Source organism: Schistocerca gregaria, chromosome 2 (assembly GCF_023897955.1).
Source record: "Schistocerca gregaria isolate iqSchGreg1 chromosome 2, iqSchGreg1.2, whole genome shotgun sequence".
In the NCBI taxonomy this organism is placed as follows: domain Eukaryota; kingdom Metazoa; phylum Arthropoda; class Insecta; order Orthoptera; family Acrididae; genus Schistocerca; species Schistocerca gregaria.
Window position 1 is genome coordinate 538013091 of NC_064921.1, and position 20700 is coordinate 538033790.

The 20700-nt window shown below is 38.2% G+C and overlaps 1 protein-coding gene across 5 annotated transcripts in view; it reads left to right on the plus strand.

The window, feature by feature from the left end:
• Positions 1 to 20700, plus strand: part of LOC126330961 (transmembrane channel-like protein 5) — a 246360-nt gene that overhangs the window by 78455 nt on the left and 147205 nt on the right. For all 5 annotated transcript variants that reach the window (XM_049996433.1, XM_049996434.1, XM_049996436.1 and 2 more), the window contains exons 4-7: positions 99 to 246; positions 13956 to 14107; positions 15548 to 15702; positions 20416 to 20477. In XM_049996433.1, the coding sequence (XP_049852390.1) occupies positions 99 to 246; positions 13956 to 14107; positions 15548 to 15702; positions 20416 to 20477 (517 nt within the window). The remainder of the gene's footprint in view (positions 1 to 98; positions 247 to 13955; positions 14108 to 15547; positions 15703 to 20415; positions 20478 to 20700) is intronic.

Genomic DNA, 20700 nt, shown 5'->3' on the forward strand with positions numbered 1-20700 from the left:
AGCTCTAGGTTTTGAAATTCATTTTGTTGGTATGCATGTGTACAGTATATATGCCCAACTTTTATTTTTTGTGCAGTTGTATTTTATTTTGTTTCTAGTGACACCTTAAGGGAAATGCCAGAGTCTCTGACATTAAAAAGAGTAGTGAAGAAGAAGTTGCTGAAGAGAGTCAGTCAGAAGTCGAAGAAGAAACCTATTGGCTGTTTCAAAAAAATCCGTTACAAATTCAGTATGCTAATAAAGAAGGTAATCAATAAAAATGACAATTTTGTTAAAAGCAGCACTGTTTCGCTTTGGAGTGACTGAATTCAATTTTAATGAACCTGTGGTTTCCACATCAGATCCCATTAAATGTGAATGTAAGTAAGTGTTGAAGCAACCTGTAAATAATCTGCCACCTGTGCTACATTAAGCATGTTAGGCATGCATAGCTGTATCTGAGTTAGCTTTTGTTTCTATAGCTTTCAATGGTCCTTAGAAAAGTCCCTACAGATTATTTTAAAAACACTTCTAGCAGTTTTGGTAGATCTATGGGCAACAAGAAGACCATAAGGCAACATAAGCGACTTACCACTGTCACAGAAGGTATGGATATGAGGGGTGTTTGAAACGTCCCTGTAAAAATAAAAACTACTTATGTGTTTGGGGTAAAACTTTTTTGACATAGTCTCCTTTTAGACTTGTACACTTTGTCCATGCTGTTCTAATTTGTTGATCCCTTCCGAATAATAGGAATTGTCCAAGTCTGCAAAATAGCTATTAGTTGTTGCAATCACCTCCTCACCTCCTCGTTTGAATAAAATCTTTGTCCCGCCAGCCATTTCTTCAAATTGGGAAACAAATAATAGTCTGAGGGAGCCAAGTCTGGAGAATAGTGGGGATGTGAAATGAAATGGAATCCTATTTCCATTAATTTTGCAACCACAACTGCTGAGGTGTGCTGGTGCATTGTCGTGATGGAAAATGACTTTTTTGCGACCCAATCGCCGGCATTTTTCTTGCAGCTCGGTTTTCAAACGGTCCAATAACGATGAATAATATGCACCTGTAATAGTTTTACCCTTTTCCAGATAGTCGATGAGGATTACCCCTTGCGAATCCCAAAAGATAGTCTCCATAACCTTTCCGGCCGAAGGAATGGTCTTTGCCTTTTCTGGTGCAGGTTCTTTCTTGGTAACCCATTGTTTAGGTTGTTGTTTGATCCCAGGAGTATAGTAATGTATCCATGTTTCATCCACAGTGATGAAACAACGCTTAAAAGTCCTGCTGGTTGTTCCTGAACTGTGGCAAACCATCCTTGCAGCACTTTACATTATTCCATTTTTGGTCAAGCATGAGCAATTGCGGGTCCCATATTGCGGATAGCTATCTCATGCTCAAATGTTTATGCAAAATATTATGTACCCATTCATTTGAGATGCCCACAGCACTAGTAATCTCACCCACCTTAAATCTTCCGTCATTTATCACCATATCATGGATTTTATCAATGATTTATGGAATCATAACCTCCACAGGACATCCACAACATTCAGCATCATTTGTGCCCATATGGCCACTCCGAAATTTTTGAAACCACTTATAAACTATTGTAATCAAAGGTGCAGAGTCACCATAATGTTTATCAAGCTTCTGTTTGGTCTCCTGAGGCGTTTTGCCTTTCATAAAGTAATGTTTAATCACCACCAAAATTCTTTTTCATCCATTTTTTGACAATATTTTAACTTCGTTGATTGCCAAATGGCTGAAACATGGTGTGTGTTCTTTCCAACGATGCTACTAACTAAACATGACCTCGATACACGCTGGTGGTGCCATCTCTTGGACTTTGAATGGACTTTTCAAACATCCCTTGTGACTTACCAGAACTGCAACAAAGCTGCAAGTGTTGCAAGCATCACCTATTCTAGAAAGCGTGCAGTTTGAAACCAGTACTACTATACAATCAAAGAATAGAGTACAAGGGAAAGAAATAACGAAGAAAATACTACACTCAAGTGAAAATAAAGCACATTGAAGTCAGAAACCACTGGTCACATCTGCGATGAGGAAGGCTGTTCAGAAGATGACTTCCAAAATCAAATATAGTCAAATGAAGCTGCCACCAAAGTTTTTACTAGTACATGTGGAATGATGGAAACACAGTAAAACTTCTAAAGTTTTTCAGATGACAAGAGACAGTGTGGTATTGAGTTGCAAGGCTCACACGTCTCTCCAATCAGTTAACTTGTATGTTGTGTTAAGCCGATCTTCTTCTCTGGGTAATCAGCTACGTCAATCTTCTCCGAAGATTTATTAAACTACTTCTCTATTCTTGAAATAATTTTGGTACTCGCAGAATACTTTTCAGTTCAATCACTTTATATTTTCAACTTTCACAGACATTAATTTCTGCAAGCTAACTTATTCCTTAAACATTAGACTCATTTACACATATTCAAATAGCATACATGTCTTACTTCGTTCATAGCCAATACATGAAGTATTTCAAACGTCTCTAGTCTCAAGCGAGTCCAATAAGTGAATGAACATAGAAATCTATATTCAGTTGTTCATTAGTCTTTTTACAATCAACAAAGACACTAAATAGCACAGAATACTACATAAATTTTTCTTCTCCTTCTCTAACTGTACACGGAAACTCTGTGGACCGTACAGCAGGTACTTGTCTGCCGCCGTTCGGCCGCCAGGTCCATCTTTTTCTTGTAACTGGTTTTTGACCTTCACACACAAATAGGCAATGTGCAGTTGGCATATTCGTTTCTCTCACTCACCTCTAAAATATAGAGTGTTCGAAGTGGTGGAAGACCATGTGGTTCGAAAATTTACTCCGAAATTCTTGAAGCACTACAACCTTGTGTGTTGTTATTAATGTGGCTGATGATCTAGCAAGTGTAATATCAATCAGTCCTTGTGTACTTCTGTAGTAGATAGAGAAAAAAAATCCACAAATTACTCCATGAAAGGAGAAGACAGCCAGACTTAGAAAAACCAGAATGGGGATCTGGGTGCTCTGGAACATCAAATATTGCTCTTGCATCTGCTGTTGCAGAACATTGCCTTGGTATCAGTCATCCTATAGCACATAAAAATACTGAGATTCTGGCATGCAATTCCAAGTATTGGGATAGTGTTATTAAAGAAGCAATAGAGATTAAATTAAGAAGTGTAACCTCATAAACAGAAATGGAGGATTTTACTTAAACTCTGCTTGAAATCCTTCTCATTTGCTGGTGAAACAGAGGGACAGATTTAATGGTACATGCTCACTCATTGATAATTAATGTTTACTATGGATAATTAGTGACTTTAGTCACCTTTAGTTGTGTGGTGGTGCTAGTTGTTTATGGAGGGTGTGCCGTCTTTATGCGTATGTCATATTCTGGTTCTACGTTTGTGTTGGTGTAATGCCATCTGCCAAGGACTTAAATTTCTTTACACAGCAGTCATTCAGTTTCGATGATCCTGTGGTTTACAACTCAGATCTGGGATCCATAAGTCTTGCACGTTTCACTGGCCACTATTTGGGGTGAAGGAATAATTTTGTGTGATTCAAATACAGATATCATGATGTAGGAGTATTAAATGTGAATTTGATTAAGTGTTAAAGCAACCTCTTAATTTTTTCCACTCTCAGTTGCATTTTTGCTTTGAAAATGATGGGATGTTCATCTGTCAAAATAACTAATGAGGAGGTATTGAATAGAATTGGGGAGAAGAGGAGTTTGTGGCACAACTTGACTAGAAGAAGGGATCGGTTGGTAGGACATATTCTGAGGCATCAAGGGATCACCAATTTAGTATTGGAGGGCAGCATGGAGGGTAAAAATCTTAAGAGGGAGATCAAGAGATGAATACACTAAACAGATTCAGAAAGAATGAACTGAACTTTTTGGTTACCTCTCCGATTTGCAGATGCCACCTCAGTTTATTAACCATATGGGTGTCTAGAAACTTCAAACTTGGAGCCTCTTACATTGTATGTCCATGTACGACTAATCTTGGTATCTGTAAGTCATTATTATTTGTCTGAAATGGGTTAATATGAGTGTTTGTAAAATTAATGATTAAACAGTCAGCTGTGAACCAGCTTGGTCCATTATTTTCGTGCCTGTGTCTAATGTGGATTTGTTTGGGTTCTTTATAAGCATACTTGACACCAGCAAACGTCACAGTATTCGAAGACTCCTCAGTGTCCTAGATAAATCATTCATGTACACAAAAAACTGGAGCAACACAAGCCTTAAACTTCGAGGAACACCGTATTATTTAATGTTTATTCTCTCTGAATTCAGTCTTATTCCTGCTGTATCATATACTAATGTGACCTGTTTTCCATTGTTTGTACATGCAACAGGAATGTCTTTACTGCCATGACATTTCTTTTTCCGATGTAAAATCTTATGATATACACCATGGATGGGCAAAAGGCAGCCTGCGATTGGTTTCAGTCTGGCCCACAAAAGAAATTCATGGGAGAATGAGGGTGTTCACAGTGTGGTCTGTCTGTGATGCATTTTTGGGTATTCACTATTCTGTAGTTCACATTTTTCCAGTTTTACTTCTGTATCATACAGCCAATATATGTTAAATTCATCTGATTTAGACTTTCAAACTTTTTAAAATGAACAAATAAATGATGGTTTAATTTATTTTGTGTCAGAGAAACAACCCATGCCTATGTGATCAGTCATCAAAAGTATATTTGCACAAATATGGAAAAAAATGCTTGCTAATAATGTTTGCAGATGAAACTTCCTGGCAGATTAAAACTGTGTGCCAGACCGAGACTGAAACTTGGCATCTTTGCCTTTCGCGGGCAAGTGCTCTACTGCTAGGAGACAAGGTACTGGCGGAATTAAAGCTGTGAGGACGGGGCATGAGTCGTTCTTCGGTAGTTCAGTGTTAGAGCACTTGCCCACGGAAGGCAAAGGTCCCAAGTTCGAGTCTCGGTCCGGCACACAGTTCTAATTTGCCAGGAAGTTTCATATTAGCGCACACTCAGCTGCAGAGTGAAAATTTCATTCCTAGTGTTTGCAGATATTAACGCACTAAATTTTGAAAACTCCAATGACTTGCCTGTTGCCAAAAATCGCAGACTCCCTCTTACTTAATCGTTGACTGGGGCTGACTCTCACATGGCTGTATATTGTCTTTCTAATCTTTCTCGTATCAGCATTAGTAAACAATGTTTACCCATTGTGGACATAATAGAACACTGCAATTGTTGAACCTGAAGGTAATTTGCAATGAACCAGCTGCAACCATTTGCTTTTATAGAAATACATTTTTCTGTGATGACCTTCCAAGATGCTTGGCACCTCATCATAAGGTGTCAACATTTATTTATGTCTTGAACATTGTTTCTTTACTAATAGTGTTGCAGAAATTTGCATTGTAAGTTTTTAAGACCACTACTGCAAAATGTCATATGTACAAATAAAGTTCACATCACATAAACATATGAAGATGAGGTGAACGTGAGAGTGTACTCTCAAAAATGCGACTTTTGAGGCATAATTGAGGCCTAAGAAAAATTGTAGGAAACACCAACAGGGTTATTTTTCTTGTTTATTTCTACCAAAACTGATTTTATGCAATTGTGTGTTGCATTCTCAGTAGAACTCCCTACGTCCACTCCCAACCCCAGCCCTCTGTGCACACTTTCCTGATGCTGTGCCCAACAGCTCATTATGCTGTCCACACTATGTACTGCGTGCTCCAGCAGACAGCACGATCATCATGACCCACCCCTACCTTGCTTTCCCTCTCCGTCTCTACTCTGCACCTCCTCTTTATCTACCCCCCACCCAACCCAGCAACGACTGCAGCTAATATATTTCTAATGATGTGGACAATAAGAAGCGATGTGAAGTTGGATTGCAAAATTCACACCTCTCTCCCGTACATTAACTTACTTGGAATGTACAGCTGATCTTGTTCCCTTGATTTCTGGCTACATTGATCTCCGAAAACTTCTTCTCCAAAGAATACTGCTGGTTAACAGGAATTTATAAGACTCTCTCTACTTTTGAAATAATTTAGTACTCAATGAATACTCTTAGTTCAGTCCTGGTATATTTCAACTAAAATAAATAAAATATTCACCATTTCTCACAGCAATATTCAAATGTTCACAAGTCAACCGATTCATCTCGCATTAGATTAGCTAAAATACATCTGCAATTAAGTTGGTTTAACAGCCGCATAATTTATGAACCCGTCTTGCTTCTAGCGAGTACAGTACATGAAGTACTTAACAGTCTATAATCAGTTGTTCATTTTTCTTTGACAATAATCACAGTCACTAAAACAGCAAATAATACTACATAATTACTACTTGTTCTTCCAATATGGCTTCCGTGGCGTGAGTGGCAAACACTTGTCGATGCTGTTTGACCATCACATTTATCTTGTGCTTGTGACTCCTTTCCAGTGTTGCACAGTATGTACATTCTCTCATACTTATTTTTAAAATACCATGTGTTCGAGATGCTAGAAGGGTGATTGGTTCTGGAATTTGTGCAGAAATTCTCGAATCACTACATATCACATATTTGTGCAGAAATTCTCGAGTCACTACATATTCCCCCCCCCCCCCCCCCTCCTCCCCCCTCAGATCGAACACGAGATATTTTATACATACCTATTATTTACATTAAATAAAATAGAAAGAAACTTCCACATGGGAAATATATATTAAAAACATATTAAAAACAAAGATTCCAAGATATGTATGGATGTGTGTGTGTGTGTGTGTGTGTGTGTGTGTGTGTGTGTGTGTGTCTATCCATTTTTCCCCCTAAGGTAAGTCTTTCCGCTCCCAGGATTGGAATGACTCCTTACCCTCTCCCTTAAAACCCACATCCTTTCATCTTTCCTTCTCCTTCCCTCTTTCCTGACAAAGCAACCGCCGGTTGCGAAAGCTCGAAATTTTGTGTGTGTGTTTGTGTGTTATTTTATTGTGCCTGTCTACCGGCGCTTTCCCACTTGGTATGTCTTGGAATCTTTTTTTTTAATATATTATTTACATTAGTATTACATATAATAAAAATTCATATTTCCACAGTATACATTCCACTTTTTTTTATTAACCGTGCACAGCCCATTTACTTACTATTTAGTGCTCTCTCTCTCTCTTTTTGTTTTATTTTTACTATTTTTTTATTATTAAACAGTAGTATTTCACTCAATGTTGTAATCAATTCTTTTTATACTTGGACGTCGTGATGACTAACCTTAGGATTCCAGTCGTAAACTTCAGGTATTCATGATACATGAGTATTTTACTCTTTACTCTAATCTTTTGTACTGCTTATTTAGTACGTACTAGTCTCATTATTTATAGACTGTTTGTAGTCTGCAGCAACTCTAGGCAAATGAAAGTGTTCTTTTCGACACTTGTAAACTCACATAAATCATAATAGTGCTAGTGGTATATACACTTATGCTCATAAATTAAGGATAATTGCAAAATGTAGTGCCACACATGGCATGGGCACATAGGGAACACACATGACACAGACCTGTTAGTCCACGGTATTGGTGATAAGTTGAGAAAACCGTCCTGAAATACATGTGCTACAAAATACCACTGTTTCCTGTGCATGTACCCCTATATAGATATGGGATATGATCACCATCCACACTACACAGGCTGCACAATGGGTTGGCATACTCTGGATCAGGTTGTCGAGCAGCTGCTGGAGTATAGCCTCCCATTCTTGCATCAGTGCCTGTTGGAGCTCCTGAAGTGTCGTAGGGGTTTGAAGATGTGCAGCGATATGTTGACCAAGAGCATCCCAGACATGCTTGATGGGGTTTAGGTCTGGAGAACAGGTAGGCCACTCCATTCGCCTGATATCTTCTGCTTCAAGGTACTCCTCCACCATGGTAGCTTGGTGAAGCTGTGCATTATCATCCATCAGGAGGAAGGTGGGACCCACTGCACCCATGAAAAGGTGGACATACTGGTGCAAAAGGACGTCCCGATACACCTGAACTGTTACGGTCCCTCTGTCAAAGACATGCAGGTATGTACGTGCACATGCACCAATCATAATCCCATCACCCCACCATCAAACCATGACCCCCATACAGGAATCTTTCAAGGACTTTAAGGGGTTGGTATCTGGTTCCTGGTTCACACCAGATGAAAACCTGGTGAGAATGACTGTTCAGACTATAACTGGACTTGTCCTTGAACATAATCGTTCCAATGACCATGTACTGTGTTCTTGACACCAGACTTCACGAGCTCTCCTGTGACCAGGAGTCAGTGGAATACACCTTGCAGGTCTCCAGGTGAATAAACCATGTCTGTTCAGTCGTCTGCAGACTTTGTGTCTGGAGACAACTGTTCCAGTGGCTGCGGTAACGTCCTGAGCAAGGCTACCTGCAGTACTCCATGGCCGTCTGTGGGCACTGATGATGAGATATCAGTCTTCTTGTGGTGTTGTACACTGTGGGTGTCCCGTACTGTAGGGCCTAGACACATTTCCTGTCTGCTGGAATCAATGCCATAAGCTTGAGATCACACATTGTGGCACACGGTGGGCCTATGCTATGGCCTGCTGTGTTTGACCAGCCTCCAGTAGTCTCCCCTCATAGCGTCATCAATATGTGTTCTTTGAGCCATTTTCAACACACAGTCACCATTAGCACATCTGAAAATTCCTATAAAATGTGCGACTTCTGTCACAATACTGTCCTTTTCCCTTAAGATCAATACCTATACCTTACATGTGGGTTGACCCTATGAGTGTACTTCCTCCTTCCATTCTGGTAGGTACGCCCCATCATAAAACATCCCTATTCATCAGGCCACAGGTCATTCTATCTCTATGTAGGTATGCCTGTCCTTTATCCTTAGCAAATGCCGGGTACGTCCCCCTTACCTTTCGTGAGTAGGCCTCGTGGTTCATTGCACTAGTATACATCTTTATGTACACTATTATTAAATATTTCCTGGTAAAAATACAAATCTATTTCACACTTCCCGTTTACTTCTTAATACTTCATTTAATACCCTAGAGAACTCCTTTACTCTTCAACTTCTATACTCTTAATAGGCACTATGTTTACCTATACTTAAACTCTTAGTAGATACTATGCCTACCTATTTTGTTGAAGTTCCGCTATGTTACTAGTCATAAATTTATCAGAGTATTTGCTACCTTGACTTTCCTTAAATAAGTATCACAATTAATTCCAATCTGGCTTGCGTTCTCCTTCATTACTTGTGCCTCCTTCTTATGTATACTCGTTGTAAAATCATCATAGTTTTTCTATACTTATGAACGTATGTGATATTGATTATAAGTGCGATGTAGAATCGTCACAATAAACAACGTGTGCATATTTCCCGATGTACAAATACCTTCCCCCTCCAACAGTTGATGGACCTCACCGTTTGACAGATTTCTAGCCGGTAGTTTCATTCTTTGCTTACCCAAGTATGTGTATGATGATGTGTGTTTGTGTAGTCTGATTTCCAGCCTTCTTATCTGAAGATAAGTTGGAGGTTATTGGAAACCACAGAAAGCAGGAAGGACTTCTGCGATAGAAGTAGATGAATATGGAAAGAGGGAAAAATAGATAGGTACTCAAAAGAGAAGTAAGAAAGGATAAAAATAGAAATGGTTGCTAAGATCGAAGAAGAGAAAGAAGATAGCCCCAAAGACAGGAAACCTTTCCCTAGGATCCTTACCTCACCGGTTCTTGAGTGAGAAGCCGGAGGAGGTATGTTGTTAAATTATCTCCTACAGAACGGACATTCTCACTTTCACTCTTGAGGGCCCCACAGTAAATCTTAGCAACCCTATGGAAATGGCAAATGGTAAAGAATCGGGCACACTTGTTTACGAGGGTTGTCTGAAAGGTTTTATGTGTGTTTAGTCTGAGTCAAGACTTATCTGTTGGTGTAAATTGTGCTTCTATCTACACTAGCCACCCCTTTCAAAATTGATACAAACCCTCCTGTGTATACCCTATCTCATAAAAGGTATAAAATATTCTATACAAAACAGAAAATTGTACACTACGATAAAATAGTTGTTCTGTTCATCATATTATTTTACATTATCCATAAATATAATATTCTACTTGTTTCATTTCATGTCTAGAGATCACTGTTTATCTGTGTTTACGCCAGTCTTTATCTTATGGTCATATCCAATTTGCTAAATACTAAAATTATAGGATAGTTTAAGAATTCAGTAATAGACTACAGAGCAGTTTAAGATTTGAAGTGAATTCGATGCAGGGAAACTATTTTGGAAGAAACACCGAAAACAACTCGGTTCCAACGGTCGTCACTCCACCCATTAACACAGAATGTTAACATCCCTGGGGGATAAATGTGACTTTGCCTGGATCCCATGGATCTGATATTAAGTTCACTTGAGCAAGTGCAAACCAGTACTTCTTGTTAAATTTCATGTGAAAGTCTCCCCACAGCAAAACAATCGCCACTTTATTAGGTACCACAACATCAGGTGAAGTTATTCTATTTTCTACTCTATCTTGGATAAATTTGAACCCTTTCCACAAGTCACCCATAACCTTGCTGGTATCATTAAGTTTGGAAGAAGTGATAATTGAAATGTTTCCGGAGGTCTCTCGCTACAACTCCTCGATCTATCATTTCTTCAAATGGTTCCTCCAAGCTACATACACTTGTAATATCAAATCCGAATATATTCTCTTTGAAATTCCATCCTGCATTATTTACTCATGTACTGACAAATTGTCTACTGATACCTGTAATTTGCGATTGAATAATCGACATTAATTCCTTAGACTGATCTACACTCTCTTTTGAAGTTCTTAAACCTTGTCTTAAATTATTGTATTAATTATTGTACACATCTTTTAAAGATTCTAAGTTTTCAATAGGTTTTGATTCTACATTATTACATTTGGCGTGAAATTCAGTTTCCAGAGCAACCCTGCATTGCACCGATTACTAGATTGCTTTGAGCTTCTACTCTGACCTTCAATGAACCTATATTTGTCATTTGAATATTTAAAGTTTCGTTCTGAGCCTTTAATTTAGAATTCATTGAGTGTATTAAGTCTAGGTTTTTATTCAAAATCTCATCTCAAGCATCCAATTTAGAATTTATTGAGTTTGTCAGTGTGTCTATTTCTCTACTTAAATTAGCACTCTGTGCATCAAGTTTTTCACTTAAAAGTTTCACTTATTTCATTTCTCAAAGAATCACCCTGGTCATTTATTTTATCATTTAATTGAGTATTTACTGAGTCTAATTTAAGATGTAGTTCCTTCCTTAAAGAAGCTATTTGGGCATTCATTAAGCCTAATTCTTCACTTTGTGCATCTGATCTAGAATTTAATTCTAAACTCTGAGCTTCTAGTTTGGCTTTAAACATTGCACTTAGTTCCTTTCTTAAAGCCTCTGAATTTGCCCTTTGGGCTTTGATTAAATTTACTACATCAGACCAGTCTGGCATCTCCATACTCACTTTCATTGCCATGGCTGGGTCTGAAGTTTCCCCAATTCTCTGTGTATTATCCCTATTTCTCTTAGTTTTTGATCTAGTGATCATTTAACAAATTAACTCAAGTAGTATAACTACACTAATACAATCTAGTTACCAGTTTCTTCAACCATATCCTAGAACAATTACTGTTTCTCGCTCACCCAGCATAGAGTCTTAGGCTGTGTCGGTGAGCAGGTGTGTAATCAGCACCGGTGAACAGTAACTGGTGCCGGTGGCATTGGCTGCTGGTTTCCGCATTGGTGTCTGAGTATGGATGTAGAATCAGCACTGGTTAGCAACAACTGGTGCTGGTGGTGTCAGATGTTGTCTCTGCATCTGCATCCCCACGATGCATGTGAGAGCTGTACACTTCCCACTCTGGATCTTCTTAGTTGAATTATTCTCATTGTATCTCTTCTTAGCTTAATATGTCGAAGACTTCTTTTCATTCTTTTAATGTTATTACTTTTGTACGTCTTTCACAGTGTTGCATTCACAAATTTTTTTCATTTGATTTTTGGACTTAATCCAGTTACACGAAACAGATCTCTTGTTTTTAAAATAGAAAGAAACTTCCACATGGGAAAAATATATTAAAAACAAAGATTCCAAGACTTACCCGCTTGGTAAGTCTTGGAATCTTTGTTTTTAATATAGATCTCTTGTTTTGTTATACCTGGTTGCTATGGCAACACATAATATCTTCTGCTTCAATTTCCTCTCAAAATTCCCATTTTTTTGAAGCCTTTTCACTGATCACCACATTCTAATGATGTAGATGATCAGAAGCGATGTGAAGCTGGATTGCAAAATTTGCACCTCTCTCACATCGGTTGATTTACTTGATATCTACAGCTGATCTTGTTCTCTTGATTTCCAGCTACGTCGATCTCCAAAAACTTCTTCTCCGAAGAATACTGCTGGTTAACAGGAATTTATAAGACTCTCTCTCTACTTTTGAAATAATTAAATACTCGCAGAATACTTTTAGTTCAGTCTTGGTATATTTCAAATTGCATAAATAACGTATTCACCATTTCTCACATCAATATTTGAATGTTTACAAGTAAACAGATTCGTCTTGTGTTAGACTATATAAAATACATCTGCAATAAAGTTGGTTTATCAACCGCATAATTTATGAACCCGTCTTGCTTCTAATGAGTACAATACATGAAGTACTTGAAAGTCTATAATCAATTGTTCATTTTTCCGTAACAGTAATCACAGTCACTAAAACAGCAAAGAATACTACAAAATTACTTCTTATTCTTCCAATACGGCTTCTGTGGCGCGAGTGGCAAACACTTGTCTATGCTGTTTGACCGTCACATTTACCTTGTGCTTGTGACTCCTTTCCAGCCTGCACACACAAACATGTCGCACAGTATGTACATACTCTCACACTTATGTCTAAAATATTGTGTGTTTGAGATGATAGAAGGACGAGTGGTTCTAGAATTTACACGGAAATTCTCAAATCACTACACATTGTCATTAAGGCCTTAGTGTTTGGAGATGAAAGTGGCCATGTGTGTGGGGGTTGCGTTTGTGTGAATTTTGTTACCTATGTCTAATGAAGGATCTAGTCTGATAACTGAATAATACCTTGCAGTTTTTTTTATTGTGTCTGCCTGCCACTTAATACCTCTTCTATGTGGTGAGTAGCAATCTTCCTTTTCTTATTGTTTTTGTTCTATCTCAAACCTGAATATCAGTAACTCTAGGTACTTTCATTAGTGTTTGTGTGCGTTTGTCATCTATTTTTGATGAAGGGCATACTGGCCAAAAGCTAATTTGTGACACTCTTTTTGTTGTGCCTATCTGCAACTCAGCATCCCTGCTATATGGGGAGCAGCAACTTTCCTTTTCATAATATTGTTACATTCTATCCTGGATTTTCCATTGATTATTACCAGAAACATTCAGATGTAGAACAGGCTGTGTGTTGTATGACACATCAGTCACACCCATGTGTGATGTGAAGCTCTGTGTTTATAAAGCTCTTTCCAAGAACTGTGTGAATATTTATATTAAAGGATTGAAAAGTTCTGTTGTCACATGGCAAGTAACAGTGCATTGTAAAGCTGCATGACAAGTAGTAATGTATGTGTATGGGACTCAGTATTTAGAGAGAGATTGTACCTATTTTGTTTGAAAAACATCATTGTACTGTATAGAAAGTTAAGCTATTAATATGAGATTAAAGTAATTGTTTAATATAACTGAGGAGACAGCAGTTTTTTTCTTTCAATGTAGCAGTGGTCTTTGAAACTGATCTGCTTAAATTTAACTGCCATGACACTGAATTAAGTTTCTACATTATCAGATACTTATTTTTAAAAAGAATATGTAAGCAATCGAAATATCCTCCTAAATATCTTAAATGTTTTTCAGTGGAAGTAACGTACATGTGTTTATATAAGCCTGAATTATTTTATTTATTTCAGCTCAACCTTGCTGCTAAAGATGTTATATATAGTGTGGAACTTTGGTACAGCAGCATAAAAGTCATTGAAGGACATTTCGGTAGCAGTGTGGCCACATACTTTAGATTCTTCCGCTGGCTTTTCGTGCTCAATGTTGTTATTGCATTAATCAAGTAAAGTATCACCATATTTAAATTTTCTTGTAAATACTTGCATGTACATTCATAGATCATAAACAATATCAAAATGGATACACTGTTTTCATATGGAGAAAGCAAGTATGTATCAATGTTTGTGGAAATTTCTGCATGGGTGTATTAACTAAAGTTTTAATGTAGTCCTTTTCCATGACATTGTTGAGGTAACAAATAAGAACAAGAAGTCCCTGTGGGGGTAGTATATGTTTTAATGCAAATAAAATATCTGTGATGGCTGGTTTTGGTTGTATTACTGTATGTTGCTTGTGGTGTGTAAAAACTGTGTGCTGGACTAAGATTTGAACTCAGGTCACATTATTTCACGGACAATGTTCTACTAATTGCAGCATCCAAGTACATCATGTTTGGATGGTACAATTTGTAGCACAGTGCCTGCTGAAGGCAGGGGTGTGGATTAAAATTCTGATCCAGTTTTAGACATACAATAAAATAGCAACATATACTCTCCATAGAGTAACACAATTAATTCTTAATATTGATATTGCTGAAAACTTCATAGCCACTAACAGTTGACACACTGAACTGCTTGAACCATCTGTTCTCATATTATGTGCCTAATCATTAATGTTAAGCCAAATGTTGTTACCTATTCTCGTGACAAATTACGAAATACTGAAATAGGGGCTTTCATCTTCCCTCTGGTGTTTCATGTGTATGTATGTTTCATGTAGGTGTCTGAGATAAATATACACCTGGTCTAATGGATACACACCATGTTTGATGTTTTCAAGTAAGATACTCAGCTTAAATTTTCATGTATATTTCATTCAAGTCTGTGTAATAAAATACACACACTAGGCTTTACCACATAGAAGATGCATCGAATAGCAGAGTAGCATGTAGGAAATGACTGCTTCTGGCTGAGTTTCAGTGAATCTGTACACACACACACACACACACACACACACACACACACACACACACACACAGAGAGAGAGAGAGAGAGAGAGAGAGAGAGAGAGAGAGCACACAGAGAGAGAGAACTAGTAGGGGGGAAGAATGAAGTTCCAGAGAGAGAGAAGGAAACAAAGGTACAGGTGAGATAGAACAGAATGGAAAAGCATTGCTGGTAACATGAAGTTAGTATGGGTGGATGGTGGGCATAGGGTGGTATAGGGTGAGAAAAGAAGCACCAAAACCTGTTGTAATCTACATTTATTTCCTAATCCGAAACTGACAATAGGTTTTCAATAATACTGAAAACCCAGGGAACATATGAACATTCATCTACAATTAATTAAATTATATGTATAACAACCTACTAGTGGTGTGGTGCCACTACACTGGAAGTTGGTGACCCATAGACACAAACATGTATTCAAAGAGTTAAACTTTTTTACTGTCTTTAGTACATTAGATTCATTGTGAAAATTAAACTTTGCCTCAATTTTTCAGCCTATTGTTTTTGGCAATCCCACAAAGCCTGTACAGTGCATATGATGAGGACGATGACACTATGAACAATACAGCAATGGAAAACAGGAGATCTCTCATATTTTTCAAGAGATTGAAAATTGGGGAAAGTGAAATCAACAGTGGTGAGATGACAAGTAAGTGTAAGATACAACAGATAGAATTATTTTTTCCAAAATATGATCTCATATTGGCATACTCTCTCCTCTCTCTCTCTCTCTCTCTCTCTCTCTCTCTCTCTCTCTCTCTCTCTCTCTCTCTCTCTGTGTGTGTGTGTGTGTGTGTGTGTGTGTGTGTGTGTGTGTGTGTGTGTGTGTAAAATCAGCACAGAGTTGTAGTCAGAAATTGGTAAGTTGGGTGACAGCATTTGTATGTTTACAGTGCCGAATTAGAGTAGTTCTTCTGAGTTTGCTTACAAGGCATGTTGTTGAGTGTAGTTATCACGATGAATGACATAACAACAAGATGAGCAATCAGTTAAACTTCAGTGTTAATTGAAATATTCAGTGAGATCATAACAAAACATATACTTGAAAGCCTGATAATAAATAATGAAGCCCACTTTGAAAAGAATGACTCTATAGAACAATCAAGAGCTGTTGCAATGAATATTTGTTTCTAGAGAACTAGTTACAATGGAGACTTGTGTGTGTAACAGGTGTTGAAGCTTAAAAAAAATAATTATGTATAAAAGAAATCATTGGAGCTGTGCAGAACTCTTATAGTAAAATATTTTAAGCCTACTTACACAGAAGTAAGTTTATTAGTGAGACAGCTAGTACAGTCAGGGACAAAAATATTACTGAAGTAGTATAATGTATTTCATCTGTAGATGTAAGGTCCAAGGATGTTATCTAAAGATGAGAGCTTGCTCTTGTGCCAATAGCTATTAGAAGCCTTTAATTTTTACACATTCCTACATGTAGACTCACTCTGGAAAGCCATTTGTTGTTTTTTGTATTAGCTACAATCTTTTCAAATGTGACAGAAGATGAAAAATAATTTTCCTGTAAATATTTTGTTCTCATCATGTGTTCACAGCGGAATTTGTCATCTTGTGCAAAACTCTTTATATACTCACAAGAAAACTATGAAAATAAAATTTGAAATTTTCAGATGTACAAAAATAAATTAAAATTATAACTTATTGACAATTATTTTGCAACTTATGGTACTGTCCTTGATTATCCTTGTTAGTAGTAAATGAAATATAAGGGGTGATCAAAAACTTCCATTTGAAGGCCATACAGTCCAGGATGGGTATGCCAGCCAGTCAAAATTGCTGTGAGCATTGAGGAAATCATCCCCATTTGAAGATACCCATTTGGCAACACACCATGTCCTGCAGTGTGAAGAAGTCAAGTAAGTGCCTGCTGCACGTCCTTGTCTGACAGGATAATAATCCCATGGGGAGAGAACAGAACTATACAACGTGTGCTCAAGTGTCTGTACTAGAGTTGGAATATTGTCTGTGTTACAAAATTTGCAATATGGGGAAGCAGCAGAACCCCTTAGAGCACCATTCCACAATGGTGATTTTCAACAGACATGTTGCCCCATACACATTCTTCATTCTCCAATGGATGTCTACTGGGGTTTGCCCTTTCTCTGCCAAGAAAAGAATAACAGAACACTAATCCTGTTTGGATGCATTTGATAATAACATTGCCATAGTTGATGTTACCACATTTACCACAAGCTTATCGGAAAGACATGAATGCCACACTAATCCCTGCCTACATTTTGGTGCTGATATACCTACATCGGAGTCATGGTACATTGCATGTACTTTGCAGCAGTGCCCTTAAATTGAAACTTTCTGATTGCCTCTTATTATAGTAGTGAATAAGCCCCTATTATTTTATTTCTTTTCATAGACATCAATATATTTACATAAATGGGAAACAGCTAGTATTTGTAAACAATTACTGAATAATATTAGTGTGGAAACAGAGGCATTTTACAAAGTAACTACATTGTCCATTGCTGCTGTTTTACATATAAATAGCAGTAAATAAATACATATTAATCTGTGCTTGATTAATATGTTTTGAGGACTAGTACATGTCTGTATAGCACCTTCCTATTTTGCTGGTTGTTGCCCCACAATATAAAAAAAATGCCATAGGCCTGTCCTCTTATGCTGAACCTGGAAACATCTGTCACTTTCACTTGAAAGTGTCTGTAATATGCACTTTGCTGCAACCATTTTCCCAGGTCACAAGCTACAAATGATGAAGCTGAGATTTATGGAGTCCTGTGTGAGTGCTGTAATTTTTGCAGAGGTCAAACAATTCAAACTCTTACTGATCATTATTATGAGCACAATCATCACATAATGGAACACTGCCTGGGTCCAGGGATAAAATGGAATTTTAAAAGTCTTAGTGTTGTGGCCCTTGAGTCATCATATTGGACTAGATGATGAAAGCAGCAGCAAAGATTGGGTTAAACTGTAGTAATATTATAGAGACCAGGAATACATACCACTCACATAGCCTGTTTGTCCACCTCTGGAACACAATAAAGCAATAATCCTACATGGCATGGATTCGCTAAGTCCTTGGTAGGATTCCAGAGGTATGTGGCACCAGATGTTTACACACAGGTCCTGTAATTTGCATAAATTATAGGCCAGTGGTCTGTGGGCACATTGCTGGCAACCAATTGTACCCCAAATGTGTACCATTGTGCTCGAATCAGGCAAATTTGGTGTCCAAAGCATCAATTCGAGTTCACTACCGTGCTCCTCAAATCACTGTATCACATTTCTGGCCTTGTGCCATGGACTGCAGTTGTCCTGCTGAAGGCGGCTTCGCAGTTGGGGAAAAGCATTGAGCATAAAGGGATGCAGATGGTGTGGTGTTCAGTAATGTTCATACAAGCCACAGCTACTACCACAGGCCCCATGGAAACCCAGGTAAATGTCCCCACCAGCTCGCACCTGTGGCGCAGTGTGTGTTTAGAGTACCCATTTACCTAGATGATGGCGTATCCAGGGCGTGACTGTTGACCTGGTGTTACAAGAAGTGTGGTTTATCTGACCAGGTGCCATTTTTTTCTGCCATCCAAGTGCTCCAGAACACTTAAGACTACACCAGCATTATACTTGGTCATCACATCTGCCACAAAATTCTGCCTATCCTGCTTTACAGAGCAGGCGAGCCACCAGCGTGTGTGATGCTTGTTTCCAGGAAGCAAGCCATAGCAATCTGCCCTTTGTGTTTATTTTTAAAACCCACTTGACTTACTAATAAAATCTTCTTTGGTATCGTCACTATCTTCACCGTTTATCACCTGATCATCGGCGAGTAGGATAGAGTATAGTTTATCACTTCCCATTGGTGTTCCGTTAGGGCTATATTACTGCTTGATGTCTGAGATGAATTTTAAACATCACAGGAGACAGTGAAAACCCTGTTGATGACCTTTCTAATTTGGAATCCACATTACTCACTTTCACTGAGTTGGTGCATCAATAAGGCTATAACTTATACAGTGTGTGTAAAATGAATCATCCTATTTGGCACATTTATATTTCTGAAACTAATAAACATATAGAATGAATTTTGTTTTTTTATGAACGGGAAACTCAAAGTTAAAAATGCCTTCATAGGTGTTCCTACATTCCAGTAACCCTCCTGGCCTCAACCTTCAGTAGTCACTGTCCTCACCCATCCACCCCCTTCCCTGTTCCCATTCCAGGACTATACAGCCCTCATTCCACCATCGCACCCAGTCTTTTTACTTCTCTCCTTTTCTCCCTCCATCCCCCCTCCCCCACCTATTCCCTGCCCTCCATCTAACCTGCAGCACTTTACTGTCCTCCACCCCTACCCTACTCTCTCTCCACCTCCCTACCCCACTATCTCTACCCCTCCCCACCCCAGCCTCCTCCTTACCCCCACCCAGTCACCACTCACATCATGCACTGGTGCTGCAGCTCGCAGTGTGGTTTCAGTTACCCAAGACTGCAAACTTTGTGACAGTCTTTTTGTTGTGCCTATTGCGACTAAGCATCTCCACTGTATGGTGAGTAGTGTCTTTCCTTTTCATAATATTGTTGCATTCCATCCTGGATGTGTTACGACCCTTGGCTCTACCCTTCATTCGATCCCTGCGAAACCCTACATTTCAGCAGGATAATGCACGACTGCATATTGCAGGTCCTGTACGGGCCTTTCTGGATACAGAAAATGTTCGACTGCTGCCCTGGCTAGCACATTTCTCCAGATCTCTCACCAATTGAAAATGTCTGGTCAATGGTGGCCAAGCAACTGGCTCATCACAATATGCCAGTCAATACTCTTGATGAACTGTGGTATTGTGTTGAAGCTGCATGGGCAGATGTACCTGTACACGCCATCCAAGCTCTGTTTGACTCAATGCCCAGGTGTATCAAGGCCGTTATATTACGGCCAAAGGTGGTTGTTCTGGGTACTGATTTCTCAGGATCTATGCACCCAAATTGCGTGAAAATGAATCACATGTCAGTTCTAGTATAATATATTTGTCCAATGAATACTCGTTTATCATCTGCATTTCTTCTTGGTGTAGCAATTTTAATGGCCAGTGTTGTATATAAATCTGAATTACTTGCTTACATTCAGGTGCATGTCAAAAGTATGTTATAATTTCTTACAGCAATAGTTTGTAAACTCAAGGCAATGGTACAGCACCAGTTTACTTTCTTCCAGAAAATTGTCACTGAGAATGAGAAAACAAATGATATACTGTAAAATGTTCCATTTTTATGTTAATATTTGCTGTGAAGTGATCATATTCAAAGTACCTAATTATATTTTATTTTTTGTCATTTTTGTCTTTGATTGTAAACTTTTACTTTCTAGGTTTCACTACACTGAGCTCAAGTTCTGAGTACTTCTCATTTGCTGATATTTTTGTTGGTGAGGTGAGTAGTTAATACAGTTTGATTGCATATTCAGACTTATATATCTAGTGTACCAATTTTTTTTGTGTGTTAACTTTAATGAAAATATTGCTGGATTCTTTCAGTAATGCACACACTGTTACAGGGAATGAACCAATATGATAGGCACACTGCTTAAGTATAGTGATGGGGAAGATGGAAGTAACCAATCACTTACTGGTTTTGAATTTATTTTTGTTTTTCC